The sequence below is a fragment of the Archocentrus centrarchus genome, chromosome 17, assembly GCF_007364275.1.
Source record: "Archocentrus centrarchus isolate MPI-CPG fArcCen1 chromosome 17, fArcCen1, whole genome shotgun sequence".
Taxonomy (NCBI): Eukaryota; Metazoa; Chordata; class Actinopteri; order Cichliformes; family Cichlidae; genus Archocentrus; species Archocentrus centrarchus.
Window position 1 is genome coordinate 18,127,125 of NC_044362.1, and position 18,571 is coordinate 18,145,695.

Below are 18,571 nucleotides of genomic sequence, written 5' to 3' on the forward strand. Positions count from 1 at the left end.
AACATTTCACATTCCACTCTGCCCCCTCTCTCGTAGAGGAGAAGTGGCGGTGCTCTGACTGTTGAAGTCTTATCACACAAGACACACAGAGTGGGGTAATGGTGGGGAGGCTGGCGGGTGGCCCGCAGCACCTGAAACCTATTAGAGAGTTTTGGAACATTCCACAGGGTTCTTCCACTTTGGCCAGAGGGCACCATAAAGGTCCTCACAAAGAAGGTTCGTGCGACTCAGATGCTGACAAACAGCCAGCAAGGTGAAACACTAAAACTGGATATAGGAGAGCTTGATGAAAAAAAAACAAACAAACAAACAAAAAATTGTGTTATGTTGTTTTCTTTTGGAAGAAAACAGGAGTCCATTAGAATCCAAAATGGTCTACATTATCTGCACTTATATTCTGAAGGAGTTTGCCTTCATAAAGGAGCTGATTAAACACATTTACCGTTGGCAAGCAAAGCGAAACTTTTGTCAACTTTTTATCAAATGGTTTGCCATCTGGATTTAAAGCAGTAGGGGCCCAATAGTGTGCTGATAGTAAAAAAAAAATAAACATGCATAAACACAGACACAACCTACTGCCAAATTTCTTGGATATAGCCTTAACATCTCTACGTGTGAATATATATATATGTGTGTGTGTGTGTTTTAGTGGTACCAAGGCCCGTCACTTTGGCTGGAACCGTGTCCATGCCTCAGTGTTATGCTCACTGGGTTTAGCTCTATGGGTGTCTGTGGCCTCTCCTCTGGCCGCCCGTGTCCATTTGCTCTGCGGGTATGGCAGGCCTGAGCTGACAGATGGCCGCCCCTCTCCATTCCGCTCCAGAGTAACACAGTAACTGGTTTTTCCTCCGCCGTTGACCTTGCCACAGCCAGCCAGCAATCCAGGCTGGCACTCGGCCTGTCGAACAGGAGGGTAATGAAGTCCAGCGCTGCTCACATGATTATTAAGGCTTTGACGCTGGGGGGCCTTTCAGAACCCTATTCCCCTCCCCTCTCCTCCCCTGTCTACCATTCACACAGCCAAAGTTTGATGAGGATAGTCATTTGTTACATGGTACTTTGGAAAACCACCATTGTGGTCCATAAAGCTAAAACTTTTTGCGGCATTCTTTTGTAGTCTGTTTGCTTTCTAAAACAAACCTCCCTACACCCATGATGCGTGCTTAATAACAGCTTTGAGAACAACACTGAAAGTCATTTCTATTCAGCAGCATATGATAGCTGCAGCACGCCATTCCAAAAACACGCCAAGTAAGAGCCACTACACAAAGTTAGATCATATCTATCGCACTACTATTGGTGTTGACAACCTCTAAAAGCAATGCAGTTCAGTGGTTGCACTCCACTTCATTCTCACTGTAAGTCTCCCTTACCACAAGCATCTCTAGGCACGCTTGGAACCCTGGTCCCATCAGGGCCAGACTGGGATTTGAGAGGTGTAGGTTGCAGATCTGACCTTTACTAAGGCAGGACTGTCTGTTTGCACTTCTCCCATAAGCCCCCCTCCAGTCAGACTGCTAAGCAACCCCAGCAGACCAGGGGTGTGCATGCACCTCCGGCCTTGGTGACATCTTAGAGACCATGGGGAGATGGAGTAATGCAGAGGTTAATTCTGATCATCCAGTATTTATGGGCTTCACTTCAGAACAAGGGTTGGCATTAACACTCTAAAGGAGACATCTCTCCTGTATATCAATAAAACATAGCAGAAGGACAGGAAGAGTCTACCTTTATTCAGGTCGCCTAAGTTCTTAACTAAGCCTTGGATGTGAAAATCAGAAAAGTACACCTTTGAACGGCCTTAAATTCAAGGTATTTAAATCTAAATGTTACCTTAAAATCATTATTTGCCCCGTGCAACAATTAACTCAACAAATGAGCACAGTTCAACCAATCACGTGCAGGAATTTGCCCCAAGTCACCATGGTGACATCAACCTACCAATTGCGATGCAGTCAGGGGCAGCAAGAGTTCGCTCGGAGTTTGTACAAACAGGCTGTATGAACTGAGAGCATCAGATATTTTCTCACATGTTGGCCTAGTCTGTGAGGTGTGGGGAAATGTCAGGAAAATCAATAGATAAGGACCACATCAGACTGAGCTTGTCTGGCCTAGCAACAGAGCATCCCCATGGTGATGTCAATTACCTCTGCTTTACAACAAAAAACACCAGGAAGAGCAAAACAGTCTCTGCAATGCTGTTAAACTTTTAATACAGTCTCCTGGTTACATTGAGGAATTTGTAAAGAAAAAAAAAAAAACTTCTTTTTTTGTTTTCTATCCAGACAGGTAAGTAACACAGTGAGTGCAAAAATCTTATTGATAGCTCTTTTTTTTTTGCAGCTCGCTCTGATTTCTATTCTCCTCATGGACCCTACATTAGTCAGGGAGAGGTATAATGTAACGAGCAGTAAGGTGCGCATAATTGCATATTAGCAGCAACACACTTGGCTGCACGGGAGGTGACTATGCTAACGAACAGAGAGGCGTTATTAATCACCAATTAATAAAAGCAGGCAGATATCACGCTCAGTATATGGCACGCATGGTTTCCTTTGTTTCCAGTGGCTGGTCCAAACCTGTTCTCTTATTTATTTCATAAGATTGATCCTGTTCCTCTGCTGTGCTGTTTATTGAGTTCTGACTCTGATTCAGCCCTGTAGGAGTCAAATGAGGAGTGTTTGGTCATGTTTGTTAACAGATTACATGTGTATGTGCTCTATGAATGAGCTCTAGAAACTGAGGGAACACCATCAGACGCACCTAATCAAAGAGGATTATAGGAAAAGAAACAAAGAATGAAAATAGCACATTCTGTTTATGTATCAGGAGGGAAAAAAGCACTTAATGGGGTAGTAAATGTGTTTCCACCAGGGCAGAGACAGTGATGGAGACCATATAATCAACATACACTGGCCAAGCTGCTCTAGGGGCCCAAGACAAGAGGATATGTGTCAAGGATAATTTGCGGCCCTTAGCAAGAAACAAAACGAGGCTTTCAGCTTCAAATACTGTTACAGTGTGCCTCCTGTCGGTTCTTCCAATAACAGCCAACACAGTGTGTTTTGCCAGGTTGGAGCTCAGTTAATATGAAAATGTAAGCGCTAGATACTGAGACAGAGGAAAATTGAGAGATAGTGGACAGGGGGAATGAAAAAGAGAGAACAGAGCGGAGGAGGAGAAACTAGAGGAGAGCTAAAGGCCTCTCACTCGCTCTCCTCTCCAGCTCTGTAACGGCCCACAGTGCCTGCTTCACACAGAGCGGCCAGCTGTACAGCAAATGTGCCTTTCCCTCTCCGCCCCCGAACCTTTCCACCCCTCCAGTGCCCCCCTTTGCCTGGGCCGACCAGGCCACCGGCTTCTCTCTGTGAGAGAAGCCTCCTCCCTGACTTGGCTTCAAGCTCTGTGCTGTCACCAACCCAAAAATCTGTAGAGGTGACCCCAAAAAACACTTTTTTTTTTTTTTTTTTTTTTTTTTTGGGATGTGGTTGTGGTTTGTTTGTTTACAGTTGTCCTTCTGGGTACTGCCACCTTGGCAGTAGCTACTTGGAAAGAACAGGAGTGAGATGGGAATGAAATCGAAAGCAGATATAACAACAAAAAAAAAAAAAGCAAAAAAAAAAAACCAAAACCCTCTTTCACCTCCAGAACCCTTTAAGACAGAGCCCATGCTTCAAAACATGTCAGGGCTCTGAAAATCCACACAGGGACATTTGAAACAGTGCGATAAATGGGCCAAACGTGCCCCCCATGAGGCTCCAAATGTCATAGTTTACACTGGGGTCAAAGTGAAGCAATGGGGTGGCATGATGGCATGCTGATAAAACCAAACAGGCTTTTGTGTCAGTGAAAGACCTTCAAAGGTCCTCTTAAAAAAACAAAACAAAACAAAAAAAGAACGGGGACTTTGTGAAAGCACTTTTATTTTAACTATTTTTTTGCAATGCAGTTATTACAGATTAAAATGAGAAAATGTATTTATGGCGAGGCCTTTCTTCTAAACTCAAAGAAAAATAGAAAATTAAAGAATTGATAGTGACTGCGACAGCTGAAAGCTGTATAAATCTGTGTGTCTCTGGAGAAAAATCGGACACCCTCAATTCTGTAAGTGTGCCATGCCAAAAAAACTCTAAACTAAAGAGTGGCCAGCTGTCTTCTGGCCTGCTATTAAATTGCTCCTTGGATGGTGGCGATATCATTTTTTTCTCCATAGGAGTATCACACCAGGTCCCCAAACAGAGCGACCAGCTGTACAGCAAATGTGTACTGATCCATCTGGGCCCTAGCAGGCTGCAGCCTCCATCTTTAAGACACGTGGGGCCGTTCACAGGCGTGGCTGGGGCTGGTCTGCAACACACCCTTCTGCACCCATGGCTACCTCCATCCCTTTCATTTACCTCCATTATCATAGTAAATGTTGAGTAGCTGAGCACCAGAGCTGCCCTTTATGTCTGAACCAGGAGCGTCCTCATCTGAGTGTAATATCCATGCATCAAAATGTGCGCTGGCAGTCAGACAGAAGAGGCAACCACGACCACTTTGGCCTGATGGAGGAGGTAAGGGTGGAAGCTCATTGCACTTGGTTTGGGGGAGACTATTGTATTACAAAGGCAGCTAATGCGGACTCGTCTGGGTGAGACGGGCTCAGGTTTTGTTGTTCCATACACTTAGCACTATGGTTATGTCACGGCACATCACTATATATAGAGTTATCAGTGTGAACTGACACCATGGAGCGGGGCATGGATGAAAACAACACCCCTATGAATCCAGCGTCTGCTCCATTACCTACGCTAATAACGCTGACAGCTGAGCGGAGATGACCCCAGCCCCCTGTTTCCCCTCTCCTGTGCAGATGGTCATTAAAAGGAGAAAGTGTCCCTTTTTTTCTGTAGAGAAGATATTTAGAGCTTTTCCAAATGTGCATTTTTTTGGGGGGGTTGTTTTTGGCCAAATGGGCTCTTCAGTGATTAAAGTGTGGGTTGAATATAACCATACTGCAAATTAAACAGACCAATTTTTCAGAAGCTACAGAAAACCACGAGATCAATGCTTGAATCAAGGCTAACGCGAAGCATGTGTCTTACTTAACGCCTCGTCCATTAAACACGTTTCCTTTCTTTTATTCTGTTCTGTTTCCCTCTCGTTTGTTTGTTTGACAACTTCATATTACAATGAGTTTTGTTTTCTCCTTATTTTACAGATCACAAAACAAACGTGTCTAACAGAAACCCTTTTGAGAAGTCAGATGAAACCCGTGATCATGTTGAATACAAAGCAATGGCATATCAGAGAAGTAAGACATCAGACAATAACCCATCACCTATCCTCCTGTTATCTTAAGCTGTCTGAATTCCACTATTACGGGAAACTGTGTGCTTGTGCGGCTGAAAAACATAAATAACCAGTAGGGGGGGTTTGTTTTCTACCCTCCCAGTGTGCTCCGTGCCTGCCTTTGCGAGAGAAAGGACTAATGCTGGCATGGTACTGTATTAGGCACCCCCAGTAGACTAGTGGGTGAGCAGATCGCAAAGATGAATACAAAATACACACCTACACACTCTCAGCTCATCTCTCTCTTTTGCAAATACACCGCAGCATCAAAATCACAAATCACATGCTTCTGATTGTTTATGCACAAACAGTGGGTCCCAGATAGAATTGCCTACCGGTCCTGATAGAATTGCCCACCGTGTTTAAATTCACCTGCGCCTAGAAGCGTGTCCCAAACAGAGAGGCGGTTTGGTTCCAGATCAATGAGTCTCTCTCCCACTGAAGACAACAGATAATGCAGTGTAATGAAAGAGCCGCCAAACGAGCTGAATAAATGAATGAATAAAGGAACGTGAGACCGGAATTCAGACGCCTACTTACTGCAGGCAAGAAAACCTGTTTTCCAATTGTCTGTTCCCTATAAATTATTCTGCCTGCATACAAATGACAACCAAAAGTAGAGACATTTTGAAAATGTGGAGCTTAGTCTTACACCAGCACTCTTATTTCAGAAATCTTATGAAATGAAATGCAAAATTTGGAATATTTCTTTGGATGTAAAACATCCATAAAGGCAAATATCCATTTTTTTCAGTTGATTGACGTCATAAAATGAGAGAGCATGAAGTATAAAATCTAGTATTCAGATCTCAGTCATCTGAAAACAGTACTTGTGTGACAGGGTACAACACACAAACAAACCAAAAATACAGTAGAAATCTTGTGTTTTGTTTCTTTTGTTCTTCAAAATTGATTGATAATATTGGAAAGAGTAAAACAGTGTGATCAAATCTGTTTGATATTTCAATATTTGAATAATCTGTGTATTTATTTTCCACTACTTCAAACTACCTTAATTACAGAGTGGTTTGAAGTGGAGAAATTATGTTTCAAGCATGCACACGGACCATATTATAACCATTCACATGCATGGAGAAATGAAGCTCATGGGTTCATGAAAGCACAACACTGGGGATGCAGTTGATGGTCAATAATAAAATAATTCCACCTATTTGGTGATGTGATCCAGATACTTGTGAGCCTGAATGAGACAGGGTCAAATATTTTATTACATATCACATAATTTTTAGTATGTGATTCATCTTTAAAAAGGTAGGAAACACTGAAATTGGGTGAATTTTTCTTAATAAATTTGTATACTGTATGGATGAGAGTCGCACAAAATTATTCCAGCTAACATTTAAATTGCATGCCTAAAAGATATGTTGATTAAATTTACGCTAGAGTTTAGAAACACTTGGGAAATTTGGACAAAAATATTTGTATATATTACACAAGCACTGTATTTAATGACTCTGTTTTTGGAGTATAAACAGAAACCATAATAATGAATTAGAAAGCGTTATCTCCTACCCAGCATGTGGTTGGCCACGTGAACTTGGATGTCCCATTCACTGTAGAACACCATCTGACATTGATGCACTGGTATGTCTTCTTCTGTAAATAAAACAACAGGGATTACAATCAAGCGTGAAATAAAGATAACATTATGGAACAGATTTTTTTTTTTCTCATTTGTAAATCTCTGCATGTTTTCATTCGCTTATTTACTGCAGCACTGCTTAGCAATACCTCTTCAGTTTGCGAGGGACTGGCTCTGGGCATGGGAGACACCTGGGGGGTCTTGAGCTGTCCACTGTTGCTATCCCCAGCTTGTTCCCGATGCACTGTCTGGACATGATTTTGCAACTCTGCCTCGGATTCAAACTTCACAATGCAGCTGGAACATCGTGTCTTGGCTGCAGATGAGGACGATGTGGAAGAGGATGAGGATGATGAAGAACACCTTTGGCCTTTCCCATCTCCAGGGCTGAGAACTCTCCCCCCTGGACCCATGTGGCTGTAGTTGTTGCTGGAGTGGTGGCTCCCCCCTGCTGCCTGCTGTTTGCCATTCCTCCATTCACTGTTGGGCTGGAGCTCTTGGAGCCAGCAGCCGTCACGCAGGACGCACACAGTCCATAAGGCAGTCCGTTGATGTCCAGCTTCACCAGATCTTGTCTGGACCGAAAATCTTTTAGGCAGGAGGCACACTTGAAAAGTTTTTGGCATGGTGTTGCTGCTGGTTGTGAGAGATGACATTACTGCGGCCCATTGGTTGGTTTGCAGACATAGTGCCTGTCTTTTGCATGTGGAAAGTACCATGGATCTTGAGCTCCAACGTGGAGGTGACCGTCTGCATGCAAACAACACAGCGGAAACCTGTAAGGGAGTTCCTCAGGTCAGGGTGCATCTGGCAATGCTCCAGGAAGTCCTCCTCACTCTGCAGTGGCATCTTACAAATGCGGCAGCTCCCTGTGTCCAGACTTTTGCTATGGGTGACCTTGTGCTCTGTCAGGGTGAGCAACGAAGGGAAGCGCTCCCCACAGATGGGACACATGTAGTGTTTGACAGGCCCAAGGTGGGTCTGCATATGTTCCCCCTCAGCCCAGCCTCAGAGAAGAAGGTACGGGAGCAAACATTGCACTTGTGGTTACCCTTGATCATCTCAGCTTTTCTTTTTACCATGGCACTCTCACCAGGGCGTATATTGTGATCTCTCAGCTGGTGGTTGGTGAGGAGTGACTCCATAGTGTAAGATGCCCCACATATGTCACACACCCATACATGGGCTCTGCAGTGTCCACCTCTTCCTCACTTCCATCATGGCTGTTGTGGGACTCCACCACAGATCCACCTACTGCCCCTGAACCATGGCTGTTAGTTAAAAGACCTTGTAGCTCAGCGTCTTCTTTAGGCTGGCTTTCCCCGCCACTTACAGTAGAACCATTAGCACCACAGTTCTGTGTCTTTCCTTCAAACACACAGTGTTTCTCCCGCAAATGCTTCTCCAAAAGAACAATGGCATGGAAGGCCTTACTGCAGAAGCGACAATTATACTTCTTGCTATGGTGGTGATGTGGCACTGCAGTTCCACTTCTGTGCCAAAGGACTCCCCACAAAAAATGCAGCGGTGGGCACGGCCCTGGTTTTCCAGATGGCTGTGTTTGACATGTAGCTGTAGGTCAGTCTCATGCCTGAAGTCCCAGTTGCAGGAGGTGCAGCGGTACACTTTCTTCTCGTTGCTGTGCTTTACAGCCAGGTGGAGCTGAGTAGACAACCTTTGAGTCAAACACCTCTTGGCACAGAGTGCAACGAAAGAACACAAAAGTATGCATGTCGAGTAGGTGCTTTTGTAGGTCATCCACTGAAGTGAACTGCTTATCACAGCTCTCACAGATGTAATAAGTGGATGTAATAGTGAAGTGAATTGTCACATGCTTTAGCAGAGATTCCTGGTTGGGAAACTCTTTGTTGCACTGCGGACAGGTGAGCTGAGGCTGCAGACCATCCAGATGCGTCTTGAGGTGAGTCTGAAAAGGTCTAAGCTTGTATACTTGGCGCCGCACTGGTTACATATGAACTCACTGGTGGCGCGGGAGGCTGAGCTGCCTTGTTTCAGCACGGCAGTTGTTCCACAGATATTGGTGAGGAGGGGCTGAGCGTGCGCAAGGATTTCTTTCCATTGTTGATGTAGTTTAGGGCTAGTGGAATGTTCTTGTGATTCTCCTTGATGTGCTTGTTAAGCTTCAGAACACTGTTGAATATGGGGGAGTTGGTGCAGTACGAGCAGGAGTACACTTCGACGATAGGTTCCTTCGGAGTTACAAGCCAAGGGGGAGTCAAAGCGCAAGCTCCCCCCATCACAGTGAGTCTGACGAACATGCTCCTCCAAGGTAGCCTCTGTCAAGAACCCCATGAAGCACTGGGGGCAGAAAAGGCATTGCTCTCCTTGGCCACGGGACTGGGAAAGCCATGAGAGCAGCGGATGTGTTCCTGGAGGCATTTAGGTCACTTAACACCTCGGGGCAGAAGTTACACTGAAGGAGGGCATCAGGCAAGCTGGCTAACAGGGCAGCATGGTCCTCTGCATGTGGACCTGCTTAAGATGTTCATTCAGATTTAGTAAAGAAGGCAGAACTTCCAAACAAAACTGGCAAGGTGTGAGCCTGCTCTGGCTTGTCCAGATGCATGGTTCGTAGGTGAATTTGAAGCACAGCCAAACTAGAGAACACTTGCTTGTTGCAGTAGATGCAACTGTAAGAGACTTTAGGCTGCTTAGAGGAACGTCCTCCCATGTCTGATGTGTTCTGTGCAGCCCTCTTTCTCCTTCCCCTGGTCTTGGGCACCGGTGGCGCTGTCCTCCACCATTGTGGAGCTATCAACAGAGAGGTTGGAGTCTGGAGTGGTACTAGACACAGAGGTGTACCCTACAGTCAGCAAGGAAGGGCTATTACTATGGTTACTAGATTCAGGGAGCTGGTGGATGTCCATATGAGCATAGAGGTCCTCAACAGACAGAAAATGTTCTGAGCAGATAGCACAGGTGTGGCCCTTCCGATCTCTGCTGTGGGCCTGGTCAATGTGGGTCAGCAGGGTGCCCTCATCACTGAAGGGCTCATGGCAGTAGATGCACTGCAGGGTGGCACCCAGGCCTCCATCCTCTGATGGTGAACACTCAGGGTGGCACGCTGCGATATGCCTCTGGAGCTCTTCGGGGACATCGAAACCTTCCTCGCAACGGCTGCATTTGCGGGTTTCTTTCAGCTTCCATTCATCAGCTCTAGAAAAGCCTGAGCTGGTGCCATCTTTGCCCCTTTCATGTACTTGCATGTGGCCGTGGAGCGAGCTGGAGGAAAGGAAGCCTCGACGGCACACAGGGCACTTGTGGGGTTTGTTGGAGGCGTGAGTTTTCATGTGGATTTTGAGGTGATCGCTGCGGGAGAAGGCAGAGTCACACTCTCCACAGTGGTACTTCTTATCACCCGTGTGTAGCTTCACGTGTCGATCTCGGCTGCGCTTGTGTTTAAACAGGCGGCTGCAAAAGGTACAGCTGAAAGGCAGCTTATCACCGTGGCTCTGCTCGTGACGCTTGAGGAAGCTCAAACGACTGAAGGACTTGTCACAGAACTGGCATGGGTATGGCAGGCCAGGGCCCCCTTCTTCCTCGCCAAAATCATAGTCCTCACAGTGTCCTGGAGAAGTCTGATCCTTACTGGAGGGAGCTGACGCTGGCCAAGAACACGATGGGTCATCCTCAAGATCAGCACCGTCTGGAGAAGAAGACCGAAAGAAATGCAGAAAAGAGGGCATGAAGGGCAGGTCAGAGGGAAAAAGATGGGGGAAAAAATGGAGAAAGTAAGTGAGTTAGAAAGGTATTTTTTAATCTAGCAAGTCATTAGTCTTGAAAAGGTAGGCCACTGTGGCGTTATTTGTCATAGTAATTATAAGGTTGTGGTGTATGATTTTTGAATTCTTTGCAATGTAGACCATTTTTTCTTCAGCAGAAACAATACCTCTCCTTAGGTGTTATCTAAAAAGTTACATTAAATATGCAATTTAAAGTATAATTAGAGACGAGAATAAGTGGAAATACTTTTACTACAATTAACCTTGTATGTGGCCATGTAATGGCTTAGCCCACTGTGACTCAAAACACAATCTCTCTGACATTTAAAGCCAACACAAGACAATGGGTCTACTTTAGGATGTAAGCCCTGCATGAGGTAAATTAGAACATTTCTATTATTCCTGAAGAATTACTTGAATATTTTTGAATAACAAGAGCCCTTGAAATGACCTTAAGACAAGAGAAAAAGGCAAAAGCCGTTTTAAGGATGAAGGAGAAGATTAAATATGTAATTTAAACCACAGCTATGCATAGCCTTTGGGAACCCTGTGCTGCAAAACGAATGATTTTCATGAAACATAGACCCATCAGAACATCAGTCAATAGATATCAGATTATAGAATATGTATTATTACAATATTTGTCTGTGTGGTCTGTGCTAAGCTGTGAGGCATGTGATCATGGATGGATGAATGTGCCATGTGCAGATGCAAGGAGGGGTGGCGGGTAGGCGGCTGGGGGTGGCTAGCTGTCTCATTCAAGGACAAGCAGGTGCAGAGAATGACCAGGGAACACCAGTCAATTCAACTTTTTACAATTACTTTAATGTGTCCCTATTCAAATCCCTCTGTTGCCGACATTCCAATCCACTGGTTCACTGTGCGGTTATATGCATGGAAAACAGAGCACTACTTTCCACAGGTTCAAAAGGTTACAGGCCACTTCTTCCCGCTGCTGAAATCTAAGTGCTGTGAACTTCCTTACCTAAATAAAACAACATAATCCCAACCTCTTCAGAAAAAATGTGTCAAAAGGCCATAACTTGGAATGGGAAAAACAAGAGGAAGCTGCAAAGATTTATGAGAGGGATGGAGGAAAAGCATGAGCTCTTTCCAGGATCCAACCTCTGTACTCTCCTTCAGCTGACAAATCTAAGTCTTTCTCTCTCTCTCTCTCTCTCCCTCCCTTTCTGTTGTTTTTGCTGGGAGATCTGCCCTTTGTCAGGATATCATGCCCTCTCTGAGCACTTACCCCCATCAGGGCCTATCTTCAGGAAACAGATGGGGTCGGAGGCCATTCCCTTGCCCCTCCAAACTGCTGAAAGCGGCACATTGAGAGCCCACCTCCACACCGTGGCCCTCCCGGAAACCTCCCACCCCTGGCAAGGCGCCCACTCTGTACACACATCTCACTGAAGGAGCAAACCTTGCCTGATTTACTTGCTCTATCTCTCATGCATGTCTCAATGTTTTCTCTCTCTCTCTCTCTCTGGTTTGAGGGAGGATGGGTGACTCAGTGCTATGCCCTCCTCCACAGAGGGGGCGGATCTGCCCTATCTCATACTGCCTCTCAGGGTACAGGAGAAGAAGACAGTGCAAGAAGAATGACCCCAGCCAATGCCTTACAGTCAAACGTATTGGCTTCGAGACAATAGTATAAAACAAACAAATAAATGGTTCTGTATACAAGGCTAAATGAAATTCTACTGTCTTAAATGAGGAAGTCTTTGCCTTGAGACGTTACTAAGCTGTCAAGACAATCTCATTCCATTTTTGTTGTTTGTTTGCTTGATGTATATTATTTATTTAGGGCCTTATGGTGATGACATATATAGAGTAATATCTGCTACATATATATGGAAGTTGCAAACACTGAGTGAAGTGCTTTGATGGGTAAATGTTAATATATGATTTGTAAAATATTGCAGAAGTTGCTGGATAGTAAAATACACATGCAGTCTTTGATTTTTGAGTTGCAGCTGTTTACTACATAGGGTATACTCACACTGGCCCAATAAACATGTCATATGCATGCTCTACCAGATGCATAGAGGTTCATTTGTGCTTTTTCACCTATTTTCTGCAGTGAATTGAAAATGCACATTTCAGATAAAACTACAACAACTGGCAACAGTTTTACCGTCTACTGCTCACCCCCTCCCACCCCAACAACACACACACACACACCTGAGACAGAGACAGAGAGAGCGCACTTGTGTGCATACACTGACAAACATATACATGTACACACATATGTAACACATAGAATACACAGATACAAGTCCAATGGCCGAAGCAAGTGTGTGAACAACTGCAGATGAAAGAGCAATCTTCCTCAGGAGACCTCAGAGGAAAGAAAGAGGGAGAGAGAGAGAGACTTGTTTTTTTCCCTTCTTCACCCAGACAAGAAATGCCCAGGCCTCAGCAGCAGCCTGAGTAAATAAAAGAACGGGCCTTACTTCCCTGTCTCTCGGGCCGGGGGCCTGTGCACGCCAGCACTCTCTGTGCCGCTGCCAAAGGGGATGCTGGGGCCTGAAAAACTACACCCTGCAGCTGAAGGGCTGTCTTTGTTGGTCTGCCAAGGCCTTCCTGAGCATCCTCCAGCCAACAGCCTGTCACGTCCTGGGAGGAAGACCTCCATCTTAAGGCCTGTCCCTCTCTGGGAGTTCTGTCCCTACCCACCCTCCCTCCCTCCTTTTTTTTTTTTTTAAATGTCTCCTATATGGAACAAAACAACCTCATTTGGAGTTCCCCTATAGGGAATGACACAAAATGTGCCACAGCCACATTTGCCAGAAAGATAAACATTAAAGTCCAAACTAACGTAAGTAAGAGTCCTTAAAAGTCTAAAAATATATGACTTTACCTGTCAAGTACAGTGATCAAAAATTAACAGACATTTTCTGTTGTATACAAATGATATGGTTTTTTCTGGTACTGCCGTAGGAACCACTGAAAATTCCTGATTCACACGCAGGTCTCAGTTTCCTCTAAGCCAGTCTGAACTGCCTTTTGTGCACCACTTCCTCTGTGTTCATTTATAGCACCCTTTCCCAAAGTAAATACTCCTGTTCAAATAAGATCCCTAATGCTGGGAACAGGTACGCTTACCATTTTTCTACACAGTGGAATAGCTTTCCAACCCCGTGAAGAATCTTTTATTATGCAATTAATGCATTTGAAAATTAGCATGCATAAATATTTTTGAGAGCAAGTCATTAATTTCATGATGACATTGTTTCCCTTTGGACTTTAACCCATATGGTGGCAAACTGTGTCTATGTTTTAAAAGCTAAATGAGACATAAAATATATAAAGAATAATTGCAGTTGATTTATTTGTAGACAGATACCACTGTGTCTCAGTATAATTTGAGTGCAAGACCTCAAAAAAAGGCAACAAAGAAGATTTTCACATTCCCAATTCCTCAAATATATGAATGTATGCTGGGCTCAGCAGTGGCATAATAAATAAAATATCTGTTCAAAGTTATTGATATTCAAATCCAATAAAGTCCCTTCCCAGTAGAGACTGCAAAAGTGCACAACAAAAGTATATATTGAAACTGGATTGGCAGAAAAAATTATTTAATTTGGAATTAAATTTTTTTTATGCCCATTATATATTTGTAACAGAAATGAGTCTCATGTTAAATGTAACTGGGATAAAGGCTGGGTGTAACCTTTTTTGCAGATATATTCTAAAAATCTGTACACAGAGTGCTTTGCAAAGGTATTTTGTTGCTCTCAAACATACACACATGGCTGTCTTTCCATTTTAAAATGTTATGAAATGTCTCACACAACAGAAATCCACCTTAAAAAAAGAGAGAAAATAACTGCATTTGCATAGAAGCTGATTTTGTGCAAGGATTTTAAAAATGCTGAAAATATTCTGTGATTATTTTATTTCAGCTGACTCAAAAAAAACCCACAAAAAAAACAGAAACTATGCCTAGATTAACCAAGGCCCCCTTTTTTGTATTGGCACTTTGTAATTTATATTTTGAAAAGTACAACAAACCGATAAAGGAAAAAAAGGCAATTGCATACTTGTTTACATTTTTTTTGGTCAGAAAATTTTATATTTGTTTGCAGTTACAGCCTCCTGAAACCACATCATTTGGGAACAACTCACTAATGGTGCCCAGACCTTCGTGTCTGAGGTGCTGGAAGCTGTTCATGATGGCTTATCACTGCCTGACAGCAACAGAGTACATCTCCTCTATTTAGGAAGCCAAACTCTTATCCAGGTCCAGGACCTTATCTTATCAAAAAAAGTGTTTGTTTTTTTTCTTCACTCATCTGCCACTTCTATAACAAGCTAGACTTTGTTCAAAAGCCATTCTAGTGAAGCAAAGCATGGCCATGCTTTCAGTCGCCAAACCTTATCTTCCTGTGTGCTGTACCAGAGATCTGTACATAGTGGTTGTCATAAGAGATGTGTTTGTGCGAGTGTATTTGTGGCACATTGGGGATTGGGGATTCATTGAATAAACAAAAAGCTGACAACTTGTCTGATGTAACACCGTGACCCCACTTCATATTCAGAGAGGGGATCTTTTTACAGTTACTGGGAAAAGTAGTGAGCCTTTCCCATGAGATGATGCATGTGTCATCTCAACACTTTTCCCTATTCTGATGCCCAAATAACAGTGTGTGTCTGAACAACACGTATTCATGTACAACGGTTTCTGACACAAACACTTAAGATCTATTAGAAGGCTATATATATATATATATATATATATATATATATATATATATATATATATATATATATATATTAGCACTCTTCGTCTTGACAGAGAGGCAGGGATTGGGTGGGGAGGGATGTTTCTTTTGGGGGGGGAACAATTCCAGTCAGATGGACAAATCACTCAGTTGATTCAGGACAGAGAGCTCAGAGGACACAGAGCTATTGGAAGAGGCCCAGTGCTGGGCTTTGCTCACAGTAGTCCTGCTACATCCCTGTTTTAAGGCATCAAATCCAGTCAAAATGAAACACTGATAATTCCCAGTAGCTGTCAACAAAAGTACCAGGTGGCTTGATGTGGCTTTTTGCACCACGCAGCTGATTAACACACACATAAGCACAAGCAGAGCTAGTTATAGTGGCTGCATTTTTACCACTACATTCCCAACCTCAGGTATTGTATTGTGTATATGTGTGTGTGTGTGTGTGTGTGTGTGTGTGTGTGTGGTGTGTGTGTGTGTGTGTGTGTGTGTGTGTGTATGTGTGTGTGTGTGTGTGTGTGTGTGTGTGTGTGTGTGTGTGTGTGTGAGTGCAAGTGTTGTGTGTATACTGGGTCTGCCTCTCTCTTTTCCTCTTTTTTTTCTTAGCAAACACAATATGTTTTTACACATCACTGAGAAATGTCAGGTCCCTCTCCCCCCTTGCTACAGATCAATCAAATCCACTATGCTACAGGATGAGAAGGAGGGGTGGTGGGAGACGGCTGGAGGATCAGTGAACAAGGATGCTGTCTTTTACTGGACAAGGTAGAAAAACATTAGATGGAATAAGGATTCACTTCCCGCAGTTTCATCAGTGCCGTAGCAGCAAGTTACTCTGGCCTAACATCATGTACATGCACAACACAACACATATCCCCACACACACACAGTCACACACCCACACACACAAACTTGAAGGGAAAATTGCAGTCAATGGGGATTTTTTCACGCAGGGCCTGACACAAAGAGCTGGAACATCAAGCGCTGTCTTGACTCTGTGGTCTGGGTGTCCATTATTCTGGCCCTCATGGCTCTGTCTCTCAACCATGGGGAAGCGGCAAACTGTCAACTACTTTGTCCACATTACCCACGTCCCCCAGCTCAGACAGGAGCACTTGGTCACTGTCCCAGAAATCACAGCGCCCCAGTGGCAACACAGGAAAGTTAGACAAATGGAAGGCCAGAGCAAGAAAAGTAGGGCGGCCAGTCATCCTTTACTACGCTTTTTCTCTCTGTGATGGTGAGACACAGCCAAAGAGTAGCTTTATTACTTATTGGAAAGATGTGTCACTACAACACTAATGTGTCTCCACCAAAATGGACAAGCTGAATGATAATAATCAATGATAAGGTTTCTTAAAATCAAGGAGGATGTTTAGTGCAGGATCTGACTCATTGCATTTCCTGTGAAAATTAACATCGTATAACAATCCATAACCACAGTGATTGAACTCTAAAAGCTTGTCAGGGTTGGCTTACTGCTGGGTAACACATTTATGATTCTGTATAACAGCTGCATACTGTTAGATATCTGAAGCCAGCAACAGACTTTACATGTAATATTTGTCAAAGATACAGGAATTTAATCATTTGCCATTTGATATTTGTATATCTAACCAAAGGGATACAATAAAAACATAAATTTACAGTATTTGCATATTGGGATATCATCTTGTATCGTCATTTGTTCCTGCCCTCTGCTCTGTTGTGTTTTTTCTGCCAGAAAAGAAGGTGTTACAGCAGGACAGGGCAAACTAACAGACTGCGGGAATTAAATTGTCAGGAGTGCTTAATTTTGCTCCTTTCAAAATTAAGTCAGTTTTTCAAATGCAAAAAAAAGAAAAAAAGAAAATTAATGAATGAAGGCATTTAATTAAACTATTATTCAAAAAGGTGAATTTGGGGTTCATCACAGGTTATTATTCAGAGTACAGTGGGTGGGCTTGATGGCTCATGTTGGTATTTTATTTTTTCAGTTAAATGTAAGTTGGTTTGAAGTATTAGAATCTATCTATCTATCTATCTATCTATCTATCTATCTATCTATCTATCTATCTATCTATCTATCTATCTATCTATCTATCTATCTATCTATCTATCTATCTATCTATCTATCTATCTATCTATCTATCTATCTATCTATCTATCTATCTATCTATCTATCTATCTATCTATCAAGATGATCAGTACTTTATTGACAATGTAGTTGGAGCAGTTTTTGTGTGGGAGTGTGATGGCGGCAGCAGTATCATCTCCTCTTCAAAGAGCAGCTGGTGGTGTGGTGAGGAAGGAGGACAGTTGACCACTTCAGGTAGACTTCAGCACAAACAGGAAGGAGGCTGTTGCTCGGGTCTTGGCTGGACCAGCAGCCACAGTGAGCCTCCCAGGGGGAGAAAGGAGGATGACAATCTGTCCCACAGCATGCCCCTTCACCGCCTGCCTCACTGCACTGGCTCTAAGGGAGAGCTGGGCCAGGCGGGACTGGACTGGGCTGGGCTTCAATAGGCAAGGGTGCCTGTGTGTGTGCGTGCTGTTCCCTCAACACTGCGGCAGGCCAGGCGCAGGACCCAGTGGACAGTCAGCTAGCCGGCCAGCCAGCCAATGTGAGAGATGCTGCAGCATTGTGCCGCTACTATATTTTCTCACTGTGCGAGAGTTTACTTGGATGCTCTTTTAGACCCCCCCCCACCACCACCACCCCCACCCCCAACACACACACACACACTCTTAGTTACTCACAGAAATGTGATTTATGTGATCACCTCGGAAAAGAAAAAATTGTTGTGCATACAGAAATATGCTGAGTTACTGTATGGTTGCTTCATTAAAATTGGGTTTGCTCTGCAAGTTTCAAGAGACGCTATCCATTACTTAAAACCCAACACAGCACTGACTGAATTCAGAAAATAGGGTCTAATTCTTTTTAATCAAACTACCTCAGAGTGACCCATAAAACTTGGGCTAGACTTCAAGTAGGGATTGCCTCACTTTTTAGTGTAAGTTCAGACATTTGGATCTACGTTTCAGTACAGTGGGAATATTTTTAAAAGGGGCAGTTAGTTTGCCAAATGTCCATAAAAATATCTGTATCCTCATTTCATTTCTTTTTTTTTTCTCCCAGCACAAAGAACAAGGAAAATCACATGCATGTGGGC

At 43.7% G+C, this 18,571-nt stretch overlaps 1 protein-coding gene across 1 annotated transcript in view; it reads right to left on the reverse strand.

The window, feature by feature from the left end:
- LOC115796335 (zinc finger protein 521) overlaps positions 1–18,571 on the reverse strand; it is an 88,576-nt gene that overhangs the window by 37,050 nt on the left and 32,955 nt on the right. Inside the window, 17 exon segments of the mRNA XM_030752682.1 lie at positions 6,868–6,930; positions 6,933–6,951; positions 7,087–7,338; positions 7,341–7,562; positions 7,565–7,930; positions 7,933–8,109; positions 8,112–8,404; positions 8,407–8,608; positions 8,610–8,872; positions 8,875–8,959; positions 8,962–9,162; positions 9,164–9,270; positions 9,273–9,335; positions 9,338–9,424; positions 9,427–9,490; positions 9,492–9,692; positions 9,694–10,604. Coding sequence (XP_030608542.1) covers positions 6,868–6,930; positions 6,933–6,951; positions 7,087–7,338; positions 7,341–7,562; positions 7,565–7,930; positions 7,933–8,109; positions 8,112–8,404; positions 8,407–8,608; positions 8,610–8,872; positions 8,875–8,959; positions 8,962–9,162; positions 9,164–9,270; positions 9,273–9,335; positions 9,338–9,424; positions 9,427–9,490; positions 9,492–9,692; positions 9,694–10,604 — 3,576 coding nt within the window.